Source organism: Styela clava, chromosome 1 (assembly GCF_964204865.1).
Source record: "Styela clava chromosome 1, kaStyClav1.hap1.2, whole genome shotgun sequence".
NCBI lineage: Eukaryota > Metazoa > Chordata > Ascidiacea > Stolidobranchia > Styelidae > Styela > Styela clava.
The window spans coordinates 11,475,940-11,496,398 of record NC_135250.1 but is presented as its reverse complement, the minus strand read 5'-3'; the positions used below and the strand labels follow the sequence as shown (position 1 = coordinate 11,496,398).

At 33.8% G+C, this 20,459-nt stretch overlaps 1 protein-coding gene across 5 annotated transcripts in view; it reads left to right on the top strand.

The window, feature by feature from the left end:
- Positions 1-2,859: 2,859 nt before the first annotated feature.
- The window catches only part of LOC120338046 (tight junction protein ZO-1-like), an 82,146-nt gene continuing 64,546 nt past the window's right edge, over positions 2,860-20,459 (top strand). For 3 of the 5 annotated variants that reach the window (XR_013470743.1, XM_039405993.2, XM_039405977.2), the window contains exons 1-23: positions 2,861-3,064; positions 4,335-4,437; positions 5,040-5,266; positions 5,737-5,811; positions 7,654-7,740; positions 7,949-8,045; positions 8,618-8,738; positions 8,851-8,957; positions 9,454-9,631; positions 9,700-9,793; positions 10,211-10,465; positions 10,902-11,052; positions 12,166-12,274; positions 12,868-13,087; positions 13,769-13,947; positions 14,112-14,207; positions 14,285-14,367; positions 14,642-14,962; positions 16,767-16,994; positions 17,375-17,510; positions 17,858-17,916; positions 18,640-18,809; positions 19,224-19,445. Coding sequence is in view for 4 of the 5 variants with exons in the window: in XM_039405993.2 (XP_039261927.2) it covers positions 2,892-3,064; positions 4,335-4,437; positions 5,040-5,266; positions 5,737-5,811; positions 7,654-7,740; positions 7,949-8,045; positions 8,618-8,738; positions 8,851-8,957; positions 9,454-9,631; positions 9,700-9,793; positions 10,211-10,465; positions 10,902-11,052; positions 12,166-12,274; positions 12,868-13,087; positions 13,769-13,947; positions 14,112-14,207; positions 14,285-14,367; positions 14,642-14,962; positions 16,767-16,994; positions 17,375-17,510; positions 17,858-17,916; positions 18,640-18,809; positions 19,224-19,445 (3,491 nt within the window). In the remaining variant the exon portion in view is untranslated. Of the gene's footprint in view, positions 3,065-4,334; positions 4,438-5,039; positions 5,267-5,736; positions 5,812-7,653; positions 7,741-7,948; positions 8,046-8,617; positions 8,739-8,850; positions 8,958-9,453; positions 9,632-9,699; positions 9,794-10,210; positions 10,466-10,901; positions 11,053-12,165; positions 12,275-12,867; positions 13,088-13,768; positions 13,948-14,111; positions 14,208-14,284; positions 14,368-14,641; positions 14,963-16,766; positions 16,995-17,374; positions 17,511-17,857; positions 17,917-18,639; positions 18,810-19,223; positions 19,446-20,459 lie in introns of all 5 variants that reach the window. The other 2 variants (XM_039405985.2, XM_039406001.2) reach the window with 1 other exon arrangement.

Genomic DNA, 20,459 nt, shown 5'->3' with positions numbered 1-20,459 from the left:
CTCCGTTTTCTTGTGGAAATTATAAACCGACCCAAGCGTGAAATTCCGAGATGCGTCACGCCCAGCATAGTAAATTTCTGGTGATCTTGTGCCTTGGTGTCATTTTGTCGGTGGCGAAATCCACAGGTTTTTATTTTTACATATGTTATATAAAACAGTATATATATATATATATACATCCCAGGAGCGATATTTAGTTATAAAGGTTGGACAACAGTTATATCCTTTATGACGTCATGTGGGAGAATGTGAGGTTGCAGCAGTCGGGCAGCGCCACACAACAGCAGGAAGACGCGGATTTACAGACTGAGGGAGACGGGAGACTAGTCAAATTTATTTACATATTTACTCATCTATTGCAGGATTGTAATAAAGTGCTTCTAGATTTGTAGATGATATTGTTGATACCGGTACCGGTACTTCTTTCTGTACTGCCTTAACAATGTAGTCTACCGGTAATCACAGACTTAACATGTCTATTCTTGGTTTTGTTTTTCGAAATTTCAAACAGATCCGTACTGCCGTAGGTCAATAGATTGAAACTGCAAAACTGACTAAGACTGTAAAATATATTTTAGGATTCCTGACGTTATCCAAATTAACCTGCTAATATGTGCGCCTAGACTTTATCGTTTGATGTCTGATGACAGGGTGAGGAGAGTGTCAGATTGTGGTTATCATTTATTGGCTGGATTGGGGTTAGCAAGTTCTGAAGTTAGATTTAGAAATAAGAAAAATCTTCTTCACTTACCGACTACTGGCTGTTCTTCTGTCTGTCTGTTAAACTATGCTTCGGCGCGGCGGTGTGGCTCAAGGGGCTAAGCGTTAAGGAATACGCTCGCCACCGCACCTCTAATTCAGTAATTACTCTGCGTGGGTTCGCAGGTTCGAATCCTATGCAGGGATGGTTATGTGCGAGAGGATTGCTGGGGTCTAGTATAGTTTAGTACCACAAGTACTTCCGGTGGGCGTACCATAACGAATTTTGCATATGCTATTCCTAACCCCCACCTGACTATGCCATCCAAAAATTACGTCACTACGACGTCATCATCACGTCATAGGGATTGCCAAAGTATAATTACGATCGCCCAAAATGTCATCTGCGCCGCCGATAACGAACTTGCTAAAGCCGACAATCTCTCTCCTATCGTGATCGTTGTGATGAGAAAACGAGAGAAATTGCTTGCTCGATTTCGGGTGATCGTCTGCGCGTTTTGGACGACCATCCGCATACTTCGGTGGGCCTTATGACGTCACTGTGACGACGAAATGACGTAATTTTTCGTTGACGTAGTCAGGTGGGGGTTAGGATTGACATATTCAAAAATTGTTGAGCCAGGTCAACTAGAAGTACATGTGGTACTAAACTATCCCAGACCCGATTGCTGGACTCCTCGCCGTCGTTGGGTGGTTCACGTAACCGCTGGTCGGTTACGGCTTCCTCCACCAACAAGTCCATGCTTCCGAAAACAAACAATATAACTAATCCCATACCCGACTTGGAATGGTAACCGGACGAGAGGCCGTGGTTCGCCATGTGGATAAGCTGTCTTATCGGTTTTCCTCTCCCCCGGGATAAATATGTATATCCTATCCTTCTTCATCATCTAAATGACCTCTTTCTACAGTTCTACTACCAGACTCCCTATTTTGCTATTTCTGTATTTGGCCCTTTCAGTACTGCATACCTACAACCAGACAATGTTTGCATGCAAATTCCTGAATTCTGAAATTACATTTTATCCGTACAGCCGTAGCTTACTATAATTCTGGCTTTATTACTTCCCCTACGAGCTCAAGGATAGTGTATTATTTCCTGTATTTGGGTTACAGGGTTAATGAATAAATATGTCATCTTGTATTTTAGTACTGTAGTACCACAAGTAATTTTAGTGGGCTTGTCATGACTATTTTTGCATATGGTATTCCTAACCCACCACCTGACCACGCCATCCAAAAATTCTGTCACTACGAAGTCACAATCACGTCATATAGCTTGCCAAAGCATAGCTATGATCGCCCAAAATGGTTTCTGGGCGGGCGATAACGAACTCACTAACGCCAGCAAGCTTCCTCATATCGTGATTGTTACGACAAGTAAATGGCTTGCTCGACTTCCGTTAATCGTCTGAGTGTTTTGGACCAACATCCATAAATTTTGGTGGCTTTATTATGTCACTGTGATGTCGTAGTGAAGTAATTTTTGAATGATGTGGTCAGGTGGGAGTTAGGAATGACATTTGGAAAAATTGTTGCGCCACACACACTACAAGGTATCGTGGTACAAAACTACACAAAACCCCAGATTCCGGCGTGCAATCAGTGACCACGACATGCCAAAATTTGAGCCTGCTCACAAACCTACCGAAACTGCTTAAAAACCTGATTTTAAGCTTGCAACTAACAGAAAATTGAACAAACAAGTGTAAAATTATCTGAACGGAACATCCCAACTAGTGCTTTGACGCAGAGTCCTGTCTACCAAACGACCGCGGCGATGCATTTGCGTAGGTCAAAGGTCAATTAATCGGAACAGACAGAACATGATAAACAATTTCATGCAGGAAACAAAAAGCCTCACGTTTCGAAGGAGGCCCCTTTAGTTGTTAATCGCATAATAGTCATGGGTATTGGCGTGTTCGTGAAGCCAAAAGGTCTGTTCATAATGTTAGAACTCGTCAGCCATCATTGGTGGTTTTGTTTCATTCCACCACCCTTCAAACTATAACTCACTCAGAAATCTAGGAGATTGATTTCTGGGCAAAGTTAAGGCGACCACTAAAATGCCATTTGGTTCAGTCTCTTTATGTGCATTATATTTTTCATTATCTATCTTTTAAACTATAAATATCTTTACATACAAATAGTTTTTATACAAATAGTTTAAAATGAGCGAAGAGGTTATATTCCAAGAACACACATATGAGATAGCAAAACAATCGGATGTAGGATTTGGAATTGCCATCAGTGGTGGGCGTGATAATCCAGCAGTAACAACTGGTGATCCAGCAATCATTATTTCTGATGTTGTGAAACATGGACCTGCCTTCAATAGACTACAGTAAGTTATTTCTTGACTTGTATTTATACCCTGGTGTGGTTAAATTGTGAAATCTTGAATTTAGAAGGTTGAAATGAATATAAATAGACTGTTATGACAAGTTGCCGATATAGAATATTTTCTAAAATTGGACACACTCTATTTAAATCCGTTTTAAAGTGGAGAAATCACGAGTCAGAGTTTCAAGATACAGCAAACTTGTTATGATATATTCATCTTCGTGTGTTTTTAATAGAGTTTTCGAATACACGCACACATACATATATATATATATATGCTATATTTAAGGTTCAGGGTTAATAATACCGTTTTATAGATTTTCACAAATGCAACCTATAGTACAATCTGTATCTATAGTGGCCAAGTGTTTAATCATACATTAGATTTACTATAAGGTCATCACAGGTTAAAATCCTGGGTTTTAATTCCATGACCACCACCCTACCCAGGGTGTAATAAATTCGGTATGCAGTGTCGGACAGAAAGCCTGCCTGCTTCTGCAGAGCCTTGTTCAGAGCGGAAGGCATATCTAATGTACGAAAAAATCCAATCCGATGAAATAGTGCATGATTTTTTTAACAAGAGATGCATTTACCAAATGTTGTGTTATTCATCTGTAGTGTTATCTTAAGTTATGTTAGTATAATATTTGATGTTTATTTATGATTAAGGCATAAAATTGTTCTACTGTATTAGTCTCATATCTTGTATATCTTACACTTTAGTTTATCAATGTAAAATTACTCAGCTTAACTATGAGTATTTTTAATATCTTACATCGTTTTGATCTTTGATGGATATGAATCAATTAACATTGACTCTTCACCACTTAGTTAATTGCATTTTCTTTTAAGCTATGATGGTACAGATGATTGTACTTGACCTATGTTAAAAACCCTTCACCTTGATCAATAAGTATTTACCGCTTTGTATATTAAAATAATTTATCATAGTTCAAAAGAAGTTGTCAATAATTATACACAACAATTCCCTGTGTACCAATCATGAAATGTATATTGAAGTTGAATAAATGTTCAGTGGGTGAAGATCATATTTTTCGCTCTTACTTTATTTCATTAATCTCTGTTGGCTTTATGGGATTCGATTTTTGTGTGTGATGATGTCATCAAAATTAGAATTTTTGCAGGTTTATTGTGACAGATTGCATACTTCATTTTAGCCTCCATGTTCATATATTCAAGCATCGCCCTTTTGTAGATTTGTGAGAAAATTAAATATTTTTTTTCCAAATTATTCTTTTATTGTACAGGATTAATGACACAGTGACACGAGTAAATGATCAAATTTGTTATGGATGGGCACACCAGCAAGCTGTCAGAGAATTGAAAAATTCTGGAAAAAAAGTCAAAATTGTAAATATAGCTATTTGATTTTGAAACACTGGTATTTGTTTTATAAATACGATTTCTTTATGCGGAATCACAGAATTTCCGCTTGATAGAACAACTTTCACTGCAATGTTATAGCACAACGATGCACAATAATTACACATAAAACTAATTATACGTCTGGCAGTCAATGCCCCGCAGGCAAAACAGGGGTATTTAGTTACATCATTTTTGTTATAGTTCGACTGAAGTTAAATTTATAATATGACAACAAATCTTTGGAATATATAAATATGTGTATATGAATATACTTTCCAATAGTGAATATTGTTATACAAACTGACAAAAGGGTATTATTTTTCATTTTTTTTGAATGTTTTGCTAATATTTTGTAACCGAATTTATATATGACAAATTTATTTTTATAATTCTTGGCTGTTCTTCGCAGTCTAGTGTAATTATATAGGATTCAAACTTCAATGGCATAGTAATGGTCATAGATATGTGAACATAATTTAGTGGAACAAAATCAGAATTTACTGAAATATTTATGAAATTTTTTTTACATCATATACAACATTTTTAAACAAAAAATTCATTCATCAATACAACCAAAACTTTTCCAGACCGTCAAAAGGAAAGCTATTGTGCGTGTTGAGTCTCGCGACACACCATCACCTGGTCCTTTACATCGTAGCAGAAGCAGAAATCTGGACAATATATCATATGGACGCCACAGATCGAGAAGTCGAGATAGATCACCTCGACGACGTCATCGATCACATAGCCGTGATTTAGACAGTTCATCACGAAATAGAAGGAGATCAAGGGGGAGAGGTACAAGTCGAAGCAGGTAAGCATCTCAGGTTCATATCTCATTCCCCCACCCCATCCAGGGTGTAATAAATTAGTAGACAATGCTGAACCAAAGAGTCCAGTCCTTCCAAATAAATGACTTCTTACCGTACATAGCGTGAGATATTAGTGGCCGCTTATATAGGGCGGTACTAAACACTAAATGATAACTTAGGCATTTATATTGACATTACATTTTTTTTCGTAGTTAGTAATATCGTTTTATAAATTGACATGTGTATGTGTTAAGTTTAATCAGTGTGAAGATTTCCTATTTATAACATGGAATGGCAAATTCACTCATGCTGAAAATTATGCTACACATTTGGCAAATATTGTCTGTATAATTAGGATCTGTAATTGACAGGTAAAATAAGCCATGGTTTAATATTGATTACAAAATGCGTCATTGATCAAATCAATGTTATTTGATTCCTATTTTGTAAATTTGTGACCTTTATTTTTAAGGAGCCGTGGAAGAAGTTACAGTCGTTCACGTTCAAGATCAAGCCGTCACAGTAGGAACTACAGATCGCCTTCCAGGTACAAAGTTACGATTTTAAAAAGAGAAAAACAAAATGTTATAAGCAGTTTTGGTGGTCAAGTTTGGCATTGTAAAACAACCCTTTTGTCTTATAAATGTTGGTTATGCATTTTGATTAGGCTATGCTGTAATTGTAGACATTGAAAAAGGTTCTAACAATGGATAAGAATAGATGATATGATATGTTACTAGTATGCTTTTCACCCAGCTTCTTACCCAGTGAACCTTTTTAAGATTTAGCACCAGTTTGTAGTTCCTGTATGACTGCTTCTCCAAAGCTTCCTTGGTGGAATTTGCAATCTAAGATATATAAGTGTTGAAATAGTGAATTTTAGATGAAAAATTATTATTGCTATTGATCATTTTTCGCAAAAAAAATGTGCCATTAGGAGTAAAAAATATTACGATTTATCTATTATTTTTCAAATCCAGTAATAAGTTATATTTAACTCATGTAAGGCTCATGGGTCGAAATGTTCTTGATTTTTCTTCAACTGTTGACTCGCCGATTTTATTTAGTAAATTGGGGCCATTATTAATAAATAAAGAAATATTCTAACAAGTTTTCTGCACAGCAACTCTTGTTTGGGGAGAGCCCATTTTAGATTCATATAGACAAGGACATTGAGTAATAGACACTAATTAGATTTAGAATCTGGTGCATTTTGTTGGTAAACATTGAATATAAAGTACCTAAATGTCTAATAGAATTTGTAAACATTATATTCAAACGTTTTTAATCTAATAAACCAAACATATCCACCTATCTTAGTCATAAAATTTATAAAATTTTGTCTTTTACTCGAATAACATCAGGCAATATAGGGCCAGATGTTATGTTAGGTAATCAATTTTGTTCATAATTTTTAATTTTATGCGCTTCTTTTAAAACCAGCTATTTGCTTGAATATCAGCTTGAATATTTGAATATAAATATTATTAGGATTTGTATGGTCATTCAGCGCTGAACAGCTCTCTCTTGCAGACAAGCATTTCACGCTTGACTGACTTTTACCACTTGATTACTTTTGACGGGCGATAGGCTCTCACCTATTTACGGTACATTGATCCACATGAGTAATTTTCTATGATTTTCAAATCTTGTGTCAACAATGGCGTCGATGCGATCACGTTATGTAGAACTATTTAAAGTCATTCAACTGCGTTGTATGTGTTTATGTAAGGATGGGCAAATAGTAAAATTTAATATTTTTTCAATCTCGATGTATATATATATATACATAATAACAAGAACGACGAATAACAATAAATTTTATATCATTTCATATTCAAAATACACATTCAAATACTCCTTTTATATTTTGAGATTTGAGAAATTCACTTTAAACCTAAACAGAACAATATCCACAATTTGTTGTATTGAGATTTCAAATTCTTTATACCAATGATGGAAGCTAAAATATTGACAATAATAGGAATCACATAGAATAGTTTTATTTGCAAATCTGTCATTTTGAGCAATTAAAATAAACAGCAGCAACGCTGAAAAGGTCCTATTTTAAAATTTGATTTCTGTGATCTGTAAAAATAAAAAATTAAAAAATAAAGTCTATGTATATCTATTTTTCTTGTATTTCCCTATTCAAAATCTATGTATCATTTAATATTAAGCTTAAACTCAATTCAGAATATAATAATCTTTCCATACTTAAAAATATGATTTTAGAATATAATATTGTATTTGTATGTTATGTATTTATAAATGCATAAAATAAAAAATGCATGTCCACATATAAAATAGGATCATGTTGTTACAAGGTACTCGTTTTCAATAATCATTCAATTTCTTATTAACAACCTAATGTCTTTGTTATATTTAGCTCTAGTCGCAGTCGTTCTCGCACACCACCAAGAAGAAGATCGCAATCGAGGGGAAGGTCGCGATCAAAGTCTCCCCCTAGGTCGAGGTAATTCATTATTTATTTTTCATTTTTTTGGGGGGTTACTCTGTGCTACATTTTTTATTAGGAAGAACTAATTTTCTGAAAAGGTTGAAATTAGTGCAAATGACCAATTATCTGTGCTAGGGATAAAATTTGATGGAGAATTTTATAAAATGGAAATATTTCACAACTGGTTAAAATAAAATTAAAAATATTATATTTTTGGACACAGGCACAGGAGTGATAGCAGAGAACGATCGAGAAGTCTCACACCTAGTTCTAGAAGTGCTTCTCCTATTCCAATGAAGCATAAATCTGTTGGCGATTTGGTATGCTATTATTTTTATTTCAAGTTTTTTTTTTTTAAATGTTCCATTATTGATCTGTTTTTATTATGACCAATTCATCTTGCTTGTTATAAAATGGGATTTTTCGTTTGAATCAAATTAAAAATAGTTTACACCCCAATAAAATATGATATATTAGATTTTTTTTTATCAATAAATAAAATAGTTTGGACATCCCTGCCAATACCATTGATATTATTTCTGGAGATTTTATTTACGATGTATCCATTTGCCTACCGCTTAGAACGAGGCTCTGCCTGAGCATCTGCTACCATAGTATAGAAGGGCCGAATCGTTGCGGTTTGTTACTCATTAGTCATTGCCCATGCTCACCCAATGTATTACACCCTGGGTGAGGTGGTGTGCATTTGATTTTAACCTGCGGTGCCATCATAGCTAAGTCTGACGCTCCACTAGGCCACCAAGTAACGAATCGTTTTGAATAATATTGTTGATTAAGTGCTCAAGGCTTTTCTGAGTTCTCGTGGCTTTGTATTGAATGCCAAATATTCATACAACAGTATATGATGTTTTTTCTTTTGAAATCTAAACAGCGTTCCATGTCTCCACTTTCCCCTGATCCACCAAACACAGTTCACGGTGACGATATGATGGTATTCCCAGTTAAACCTAGCGAAAATAGAGCGGTTGTGTTGAAGAAAACAAGATGGAACAGTAAGTTTTATATACCGTAGATCTATATAAATTTTCGATCACATTAAATTTGTAGTTTTTGGAAAACGCAATGGAATCTCTATTAATAATTTATTATGTTATGTCGTTGCAGATTCGTACGGATTAAAGTTGGGAACTCGTATTTATATTCAAGATATACAACCTGGCAGCCTCGCTGATAAAAACCCCGAATTAAAAGCTGGAGATACTATTATGATGGTAGAAATTTTATTCTTCGTTAATTTTAAAGATCAAATTTAAATGAAAATATAATATTACCGTATTTGTATTGAGAGAGATGAAATTACATTTTGTGATTATGGTCAGCTCAATAGATTTTTGAATTTTTTTTTTATATATGTTTTATACACTTTCACTTTGCACATCTTCTTTTTTATGAAATTTTAAAATTTGAGAATAATTATTGAAAAAATAAAGTTTAAAAAAATTTTCGTTTTAAAAAGTCCCGATTTATTTCTGTATCTATGTGCTTCAGGATTGCGTATGTGAATTCTTGCGATTTTAGCCATGGTTAAAAATTAGATAGAATCTTCATCTAAGAATATTTTGAAAATCCTCGATCATTCAAATTTAACCATTTCTATTCCTATTTTCTCTGTTTTATTTTCAAGCTAAATCATGCTTTAGCAAAATTTCATTTTTTACTCCTACCTCCTACCGGAATAAATTAAAATTTTTGATGATATTTCATTAGATCAATGGAAGAAACGTTGACAACAAAACAGTCAATGAAGCCATACAAATTATCGGATTATCAAAAGACAAACTAACAATGCTAGTCAAAAAAGAAGAAGGTGGTACCGTATCAATTCCAGCTGCTCGTCTTGCTTCTCCCACCACAGAGAAAAGACCTACCAAACCTCCTCCAGATGGTAGGAATGGTTTATCTTATATTTTTTACCAACTTCAAACTGTAGTTTTCACTTTGGTTTGTTTTTAGATAAATCAAGCTCTCGTCATTCATCTCCGTCTCGTAGCTCAGTACATTCAGAAAGATCTAGGAAATCTGGGAGATCCATTGATAAACATGCGGAGTAAGTAATTACGCACTTTTGAAATTCAAGGTTTTCAAGCCAAAACGGTGAATCTTGAAAAGGCTTTTATTGAGAAAATAAGCAAAATTTATTTTTAGTTTTTAAACTTTCTATTGAAACACTATTTTTGGTTAATATATTTTTTCAAATTATGATTGAATACAGAGCATCTATATTTTGGTAATATTTTCTTATGAAAATTTTAACAATTTTTTTTGTTCTTTTGTCTCAAACTCTTCTAATTGTCATTTTGAATTACTCTTACCTCATGAGAGTTGCATTTATTTTATTTTATTCAATTTTAAAATTATCAGTCTAAAAATTTAAATCCTGTGTTGCACTGCTTACTATGCTAAATATATGAATTTATTAAATTTTAAAAATACCGCATTTCTTTCATTTGTGGACTTATTTCAGCACTCCTCAACGTGAACCAAAAGCAGAGAAAAAACCTGATAAAAAGACAGTTGGCGGAGTTCTTGTAATGCCAGCTGGTCTCGCTGAGGCTGCGGCAGCTAAACCAAGGAAAGATCGTAGATCAGTGTCGTCTCATTCCAGTAAATCAAGCTCCCGTCATAGTGGCACTCCAGAACCAGCACCCAGAGTGAAAGCTGTGCAACCTGTGTACGATATACCACCTGGATCTGATGACGAAGAACTTAATATTTTACCGTTAGTGGAATTTATTTTGTATTTTTGATAATTGTATTTCCAGAGTAGGAACTGTTCATAGAAATTATCAAGCATAAAATTTTGAATTAGTGTACTTCAATGATAGCACCAAAGTTTTCATGTTAGTTATATTATTCATATGATGATTAATTAGCCTTAGATGATATTCTTATTAAGATTTTGCAACAATTTTCATTAATACATGGATGGGTTTTTTATGCAAGAAAACCTTTCTTGCAAAGGACTGCATTGGGAAATTGACTGTGATGTCACAGTTACTATTCCCTTTCACTATGATAGTGTCAAATTTAATGGTGGCTACATTGTTGATTCGAAGACAAACATATTATTTTTTTAACAATTTTACGTGGTTTAGGTCTTTTAAATAAAGTTTGATGTAAATTTCAAAGTTTATTATTACCTTTTTAATTCGTAGGGCCAATGCACACACTGTCAAATTTGTGAAAGGACGAAATGTTGGAATTCGACTCGCTGGTGGAAACGATGTTGGCATATTTGTAGCTTCTGTGCAAGAAGGCAGTCCAGCGGCACAACAAGGATTAAAAATGGGAGACCAAATATTAAGCGTATGTCAAATTATAGTTCGTCAATAATGGATTTGTATTTAAAAGACCTATCAAGTTTGAGACATTTTTATATAAAATCTAGACATTTTTATATAAAATCTAATATGATCTGTTATGAATATAGCTTAATGGCTTGCGTTTATATTAGCTTTTGTGTGGCCGACTGCTATTTTCAAATCACGATTATAATCTCCAACTTCAAATTTTAAAAGATGCAAAATTGTTTTTGTGCGGCATCAACGGCTATGCCCCGAGGCAAAATAGTAATAGTCTATACTAGTTTGCTATTCTAAACCAGTACTAACATAAAACATGAACATGTTTCTGGTTTACTGTTTAGAATGTCTTTAATACTGCATTTCCCACGCTCTGTGTTATTGTATTTCACAATTATATTGCTTATTCAGGTTATAAAAAAATGATCTGGCTATATGGATATTGGCATTGATATATTATAAGATTTTATTACTCAGTGAATCAACACTTCATAAAATTCAGCTTTAATTATTGGTGGTTAATTTTTAGCTTGTTCAGATTGTACAACGTTTTATTTTATTCAAATTCCTCTATTTTAAATGTTAAAAATATTTGGCAGTTGGTAAGTTGTTCTGTTTGAATTTTAAAATTCTCATATACTGTAATGCGAATGTCAATGTAAATTATAAATTGATGCAAAAACTTAATTGTTTTCCCAGTAAAGCATGAAATGGCTTCAATTTGAAACTCCATGTGGCTTATTGTTTTTGTTTTGTTCAATTTTCAAAATAATTTTTTTTCAAATTAATGATGGCAAACGATGGCATTGCAATCAAAACACAAGACTTAACAGTATTGGTGTGTTGTCATTACAGGAATCTCATGCTTGGCGCCTCACCCAGCATGTTGTAATGGATTGGGAAATTCCAGTCAGTAAAGATTTTGGTCTCTCCAAAAATAGTAGGAGGATGAAAAAGCATGTGCCATTTTAAAAAATTGAATGAAAGCAATATATTATCCTCAAAATAAACCAATAATTGAATGATAAACAACAAATCCAAGAAAAGAGTTATATTCTGTATAACACTTGGAAATAATTACATAGTGTATTCGATTGAAATTATTGTTCACATACAGGTAAATGATCAAAACTTCCGAAATATTATTCGTGAAGAAGCAGTCTTAGCATTGATGGGATTACCAGATGGACAAGAAGTCTCCATTGTAGCACAACCTAAACCTGATGGTAAGACTGCTTTTTGAGAAATCTGATAATAATTTGAAAAATTTGTAGGGTGTTCATGAAGTCCTGTGTTAATAAAATAAATAAAAAACTTTGACATGCTTTGTGCAACTAATAGTGGGTATATAAAAGTGTCTTAAATTAAGTTAAAAAAATTGAATGAACTGTTATTAAAATAAACCAAACCTGGGTAAAATATTTATTGAGAACGGGCTTCATAACTCAATTTTGAAGTTGTTAATGGATTTTATGAACACCATGTGATATATGAAGAAAATATTTTAGTGCCCTTCAAATAATGCAATAAAATTTAAACGTAAAAGTCGGATAATTTCTAAGATAAATAAGAGATATTTAATTGCTGGTTTTCGGAATAATTATTAAAAATATTTGGTCTGTCCTATATTTTGCTTTATTGACTTTTAGAATTGGTTTGTCCCTATATTCAGCTTTATTGACTTTAATCATGTATACACATTATTGACATGTTTTTTGTATAATTTTTCCAGTCTATTCTATGTCTAATTTAATATTTTAAAACATGAAAAAACTAGCTTAATTAAATTTTTCTCCATAAAAATATTCTTTTTCTTCAGTTTATCAAAAAATTCTTGAGCACGGCACTGGTGATTCATTCTACATTAGAACCCATTTCAAGTACGAACGAGCTAACGAGCATGAAATGAGTTTCAAACAAGGATCTGTATTCCGAATTTCCGATACTTTGTATCAAGGAATGGTCGGATATTGGCTTGCAGTTCGTATTGGCCGCAGTAACATGGAAATTGAGAGAGGTGTCATACCTAATGGAAGCAGGTCAGTGTTTGTTTTTGTTTTTCAAATTATTCATGAAATTGATGATTGATCTTAGTAGTGGAGTTAGTAACTAAATCATTTTTATATGGTGCTTATTTGCACCTTTTGTGCTCCAAACAAGTCATTGTGTAAGCAGCCATTGAAAGAACCGAAGTCTAAATGTTTGGTATTGTTTACCCAATTTGTTATACCCTGGGTTTAATCGGTGGGTGTGGGATTAGAACCCGAGATGTCCAACTTGCGATTGCGACATGATTACGCCAAATGCTTCAACAGATAGAGCAGTGGTTTCAAGCTTTCTGGTGGAAAATCAAATCTTAAACTGGCAAATAAAATAATCTTCAATAAAGTGTAGCGAGTTTAATAATAGTGGCAAGCCTAATAGGTTTTTTATCACATTCAAACAACATACATATATCAATATAAACTCTCAAATTTGAATGAAAACTAATGGAACCGCCGTCTGTACTAGCGGAACCCTAGAGTGCCACGACGTTTGAAAGGCACTGAGCTGGAACATCACACCCATTAATTAATTATTATTACCCAGATTGAAATTTTGACATATGTGTTGGATGTAGATGCTTGGCAGTTAGATGTGTTGGAATCCAGGCTAAGGGTTCATTTAGTTAGTTCTGATTTTTTACACCTGGGATTTATCATTGTTTTGGAATTTGTCAGAGCCCAACAACTCAAGGAAGTCCAGGATAAGAAGATTCAGCAATCTAAAGACAAGGCATCTCAGAGAGGTGGAATTAAAAGAAGATTGAAAGGAAATCAAGGAAAAGGAAAGAATGATAAACAACAACCTTCAAATTCTCCGCATTTCCCTGCGTATGAGAGAGTGGTCCTCCGAGAAGGTATCTTTTCGAATTTAAATATGATTATCTATTTTTTTGATATTAAACTTAGACATTTTTCACTTTCTTTCGGGAAGGTAATATGTCTAATTTTTATATGATCTAACTAATTTATTTCATATTAAACTTACATGTTTTTTTAATTACTCTTTCACGTGTTTTAGCGGGATTCAAACGACCAGTTGTTGTTTTTGGACCTCTGGCTGATATTGCTAGACAACGGTTGGCATCGGATTATCCACCGAGCTACGACATAGCAAGTATGTAGCGCTATTTATAACTGATATCTCAATAAATTTTCATCGCCTTAACATAATTTTTTTTTTTTGCAACTTAGACAATGATGGAACTGTCAGTGGACAAAAATCAAACAGAAAAGGAATTATTCGTCTCAACACGATTAAAGATATCATTGAAAAGGTGTGTTTTAATTCATATGTGTTTCTGTATTTTTATGTGTGTTCGTGTATGTTTTTTTTTTTTTAATTTGAAGAATGTAGGCTAGGTAGACAACTTTATATTTAAATATGCACAAGTTTGAAATATGCATAAAGCATTCTCGATTTTCCACTACATTTATGGGACTTTCTTGATTGGACATACATGCCAAAATGTCCTCATCACATTTAGAACAAAAATAATATTTCATGTGTATGAAATTTTGCAAAGTAAATTATCAATATTCTTTTCAAAGGATAAACACGCAATTCTGGATATCACTCCTACTGCAGTTGAAAAGCTGAATTACGCACAACTTTATCCGATCGTTGTTTTCCTGAAACCAACAAGCAAGGCTGCTGTGAAAGAGCTTCGTAGTAAACTAGCAGTCACAGAAGAAGAGAAACGAAAGAAACCGGGAAAATTATATGACAGAGCTATCAAAATGCAAAAGGGATACAGCCATGTTGCGACAGATAGCATTCCGCTCGGAACAGTATCAGATGATTGGTACCGAAAATTGCATTCCACTATCAAGGACCAACAAAATATGCCTGTATGGGTGTCTGAGGACAAGGTAAGATCTTTATACTTCAAAATATGAGTATGCTTCTTTTCATATTTTTATTTTATTATTATTATTACGTTTTATCATATTTTTTATAAATGGTATCTGATCTGAGTGTTTGTCTTTTTTTTTTCTTTTACAATATATCACTCTTTTTACTCTGAACAAAGATCTGCGCAAGCATCATTGTGAGTACCTGAATCTTTCTGATTCAACATTGATTATTCAATTCATTACAGCCTGGGTGAGGCAATGAACATAGGATTCGAACCTGCGATCATAGTTACATCTTAACACCTTAAACCAGTTGTTTTCAATTTTTTTTTGATGTAGCAGAACTCCATTGAAACAGCTCTAGGAACCCCTGTACAATAGTTCAATTGTATTATTCAAAAAAATAAAAAATATATTCAAATTACCCACGTTCAGATTCTTTGAAATAAAAAGACAAACTGTAAACAAATAGGTATTTGATTATTACTTATTGATCTTAAGATCGGTAAGTATGTTGATAGGTAATTGTCTGTTTGTTTGTTTGTCTGTTAGATACACGCGATATCTCACGAAAGCGAGGTTGAATCTGCTCCAAATTTTGCATGTGCATTCATCATAGTTCGGAACAGAAGCCTATTGATTTTCGATGAATTATGTCGTATAATTAGCAAGTTATTCGTTAATTAGTGATGGGACACACGGTGTCACTATGGAGTAAGAGTGCTGTTTTGGGGGATCCCCTAACCTCCGATCGATAGGTCTTCGGCCTCCGACCGATATTCTCGTATTCAAACATTATTATTGTGGTTTTAGTTCTCATTTATCATACAATAAAATTTATTCAAACTTACAATTGTTATTACTATAAAATCGGGCGAAATTTTTCAGACACCCTGTACATATGATAATATAGATATATTGATTTTAATGTAAACTTGTAGAACCCCTGTACTGCACGAGTCGAAGCCATAGGGTGCTGCTTTAATAAAACTATCGACTTATTTTATCTAGTTCCAATCTCATGTACTGCACCTTTAGTTATTGGGTATTTTTAATCTTCAAATATCTGATATTGCTTGATTTACGTCACATATGATCTGTGTTCTAACAGTTGTGATATATTAGTCGTTCATGATGTGAAATGAACTAACAGTAATTAAGATGAGACAAAACTGATCAATGTTTCAAAACAATTCATGCGCATGATTTTTGTGTCTGATTTATCACCATTTATTATAAGCTGTAAATTCTCTGAAGGCTTTAAATATGATTGATCTATTTGTAATTAGGTTGTGCACATTGTGCTGGTCTTGTACTTTCTTTTTTTAGTAGAGAACAATCTGCCCACAATTGCAATATTACTTGTTCTTAATTGGTTGAGGTTGCGGTATTTATAGTTGCTTGTTTTCAAAATTTTCAAATATCTTTTTAATGGCATTCCTTCAGCTTGGCTAGTCCTTTGCGAGGCAGTGGATATTTTTTTAATAATATGACACTTAATCATGCCCTTCAATCTGAACAAAGCCGTAAACAATTGGCCACTGATATCTAACGATATGTAGAGGGTTAATATTTTTGTGAGGACCGAATCTACTGTGGGTAGGTTGGTAGGCATTTGATTTGAACTCTCCGATTTTCTCCGGTTATGCAATTCCTACTCAACTTTTTAGACCCTGGATGAGGGGTTGGACATGGGATTTGAACCCAAGATTATAAATTAACCCATGATGCCAACTCTAACGCTTCAACTACCATGCCCTTGTACCCACTGAGGTTTGGTTTGCTAACTCAATATTATTATTTTTTTCAATTTTATCAGCTTGGTGCTACTGCTGAAGAAGACACAGAAGGAGTTCTTGTTCCAGGTGATGACGACAGATTGTCTTATGTATCTGCTCCAGCTAGTGATTACAGTGTCACCACTGTTGGATCAGAAATGTTGCATTCAACTGCCGAATATGATGATATGGATGAGCCCAGTGACAGAGTTGGAAAAACGAGTCCGCCAGTTGGAGCAGCACTTATGCCTCCTGGAAGACGTCGGAAGGTATTTTGAATTGTTTTTTGGTTTTATCATTACATTTTAGTACTAATTAGGTTTATTCAATAATATTTTTTTCTTATCCATAACCCATTGTTGAGTTGGCCAGCCCCTCAAATCAAATATTTGTTATTTTGTATTTTCCGGTGATTTGGCTGGGTCTGGCACCAGGCCACATGCCACTTGCGGAGCAACTAGCATTGTTTCTATTTCTTCTTATATGTCATTGGTGTCTGACGCAGTTTGATGAGCCGTATTACTGTATACCATAAAACTAATTCACGGTTATAGTTTAAAGCAGTCCAATATGTTAATTTTGGCTCCGTTTACTGGATTACTGTAATACTTTGATAAGCACACTGTAATTTACTGATTATTTTTTACAGTCTTCTTCTTCATCTTCGAGCTCTGAAGATGAAGCAGGAAATAAATTTGATGATGATGATTTGGATGATGCATTAAAAGATGATATGGATGATGGACCTCCTGCTACGAAGCCACTCCCTCCTGATACTCACGGAGGTATTTTTTCATTGAGTTATTCATTGAGTTATTTATTGAATATGAGTGTCAAATGATTAATCATGCCATGTAATGTAACAAACTTCTCTCTTGTCGTGAAGTTTTTTTATTTGGAAAAAATAAAGAGAATTTCTGTATTACGTAAGAGTTTTCATATTTCTGTAAGGGACACAAAATAAAAACTGTTTTTCATTGTTTATGTTAAATTCTGAAACTTCATAAAATTTGGTGTTAATTGTAATTTCTCTATAATATTAAGTGAAATATCGAATTTTTGAAAGTCTAATTTTTTTAAAACCCTTTTTATTGTCATAATAATAAGCTCTTTTAAATGTTTTTGTTTATAGGTTCCCATTCTCCTCTACCTGAAGCACCACCAAGAGGACGGAAACACACCAATCAGAAGGTGAATAGAATTACTCGCATAATACCTGAGATTGATATATTGTTTTTTAAAATGAATTTGTTGGTTAATATCAGCGGTCTGCAAATTTTTTCAAACGAGGCCATATAGTAAAATGGATAGGGTTTCAAGGCCCAATATATTTGTTGGAAATTTTAAATTTAACCACGTGATAAAATTGTTGATGGACATTTAATTTGCAAATAAACTAGTCTAAACTTACCGGTACACGTGACAGTACAAAGACTGAAAAATCGAATGTAGTGGTGCACATCGTTAGCTTGGGCAATTTGAATGACTCAGTAAAGTAACCGGATGCGCAAGAATGAACATACCAGCGTACTTGCAATGCCGGTAGCCAGGTACCGGTACTATAGTTGAAACAAACGTAATGTATGATCGTTTGATATATGAATAAAAACAATTTGGCAAAAATTTGTAATGTTGTAATGTTGTATTTATAGACCTTTTTTGTTTATCACTGCCCATAATTTATTTGAGGTCCACAAGAAAATACTTGGCGGCCTACGATTGGGGGACCACAATTTGATAACCACTGGTTTAGGTGTTTAGATATGAAATACTTGGTTTTGTTCAGAAACCTAGTCATGTTATGCTATTCTACAGGCTGCTAAACTCATAACTGTTAAAGATGCATATGAAGTCAAAATTGGTATTATTATTGATGCTGCAAAACTAAAATAAAAAATGACAATTTTATTTCAGGAGGATGATGCTTCCAGCACCAGCTCTGAAGAACGTATACCAGTTGGTGGTCTTGCTACACCATTAGCAACAATGAAGACCAGAGAACAACCTCCATCACACACTCAATCTCGTCCTGTCGCTCCCCAATCAATGCCTCAAGGAAGATTCGATCCTGATTCATTTTTGAAGTATGTCATTTTATAACACATGCTAAGTTACAGAGAAATTTAGACATGAAAAAATTAGTAAATTATATCCAACATCAGAATAATCTAGTCTTTTCACTTTATTTTTATCTTTTACACGATTCTTATTAGTTTTTTTTTTTCGAACAAGGCCCTGTACTGGAAACCACAGATAATAGTTCTATTCCCGCTTCGCTCCTAACGAGGCTGAAATCAGAGATCTTTCCAGTTCGGCATTACCTGTCCAATTCGAGGTAGTGGGCATGGGATTCAAACTCGAGATGTTCTGACCTGTTACGTCATTCCACCCACGCCCACAAACTAAAATAATTTAGTTTTCACACCATGTTTTAGTAATTATTCGATTTGAATTCCATTACAGATAGAATATTAATAGTTTACTTCTTGAATATTCAGGAGCCACATAAAACGACTTAATAAAGTGAGAACTGATGATGCTCCGAAACCAGCACCTGTGTCGCAAAGACCTCCAGAACCTGTCGCACAACCTCCGAGAGTAACGGAGCCACCATTAGCGGCAGTGGCAGCTGCTTATAACAGATCTGCACCACCACCAAAAGAAACGTCACCTGTTGAACCTAAAAGCAGTAATTATCCAACATCACAACCATACTCAAGGTGAGTCTGTCTGTCTGTATGTCCGTCTGTCTCCATACATGTCTGAAGTTTAATGAAGAGAGCTGTGAAATTCAATGTAGACAAAATGCAGAAAATTAAGTTTAATTTTGCAGTAATTGTTTCACCATACCTGTCTGAAGTTTGTGAGCAGAAAGCGCTTCGAAATTTAGTGTAGTCAAAATACAGAAAATTAAGTGGGATTTTGCTGTAATTCTATTCTATGAGATTTATTTCAAACTGATTACTTTTTAATTACGAGTGTACTGCTTTTACACATTTTATCAATAGGTCATTTTTGGCCGAGCGACGAGCGTAAATCTTTGATATATCTCGCAAAAAGTAAAATGTGAAAGTATTTCAGCTTTACGAAATATATATTTTGAGCTTTTACACTTTCATAGGCGCAAACGATATCGTGGAAAGAAAACAAGAACTTGTGAGGAGCATAATAATAATAAATTTCATTGCTCGTATGAATGACATTTGAATTTTTGTTCCATTTTGTTACTGAGTTTTAGTTAATTAGTCCTTGATTATAATTTCATTAAGTTTTTTTTAGGCATTTTTTCAAAATATATTTTTTTGTTTTCAAAGCATGAGATTTTGTTTTGTTTTATCATTTCTCCAGAAAAGTTTCAATACCGCAACAAGAAATGAATTTTTTCCTTTTGTTTTGTCATTTCTCGAGGAGAGTTTCAATACCGCAGAGAGAATAGGATTTAAAATGCCCTAACAAAAGATCTTTAATATGCTTCTCAGCGGCAGACTTGGGATTTTAGCATTTTAATAAGCATATAATTCTAGCTTTGTGTTTAAAGATATTGTCTATATAAGGCTTTATTAATCATACAATAAAGATGTTTGAGCAATGACTCATAAGATCACACAATTATGTCATACTATCAAAATGACAATATTACTTTTATTGATATTGTATCGTCCCACGCATTTGTTAAACCTTTTATCTAAATATTCTAAATACTCTTTGTCACAAAATAATTGTTACTAAAATAG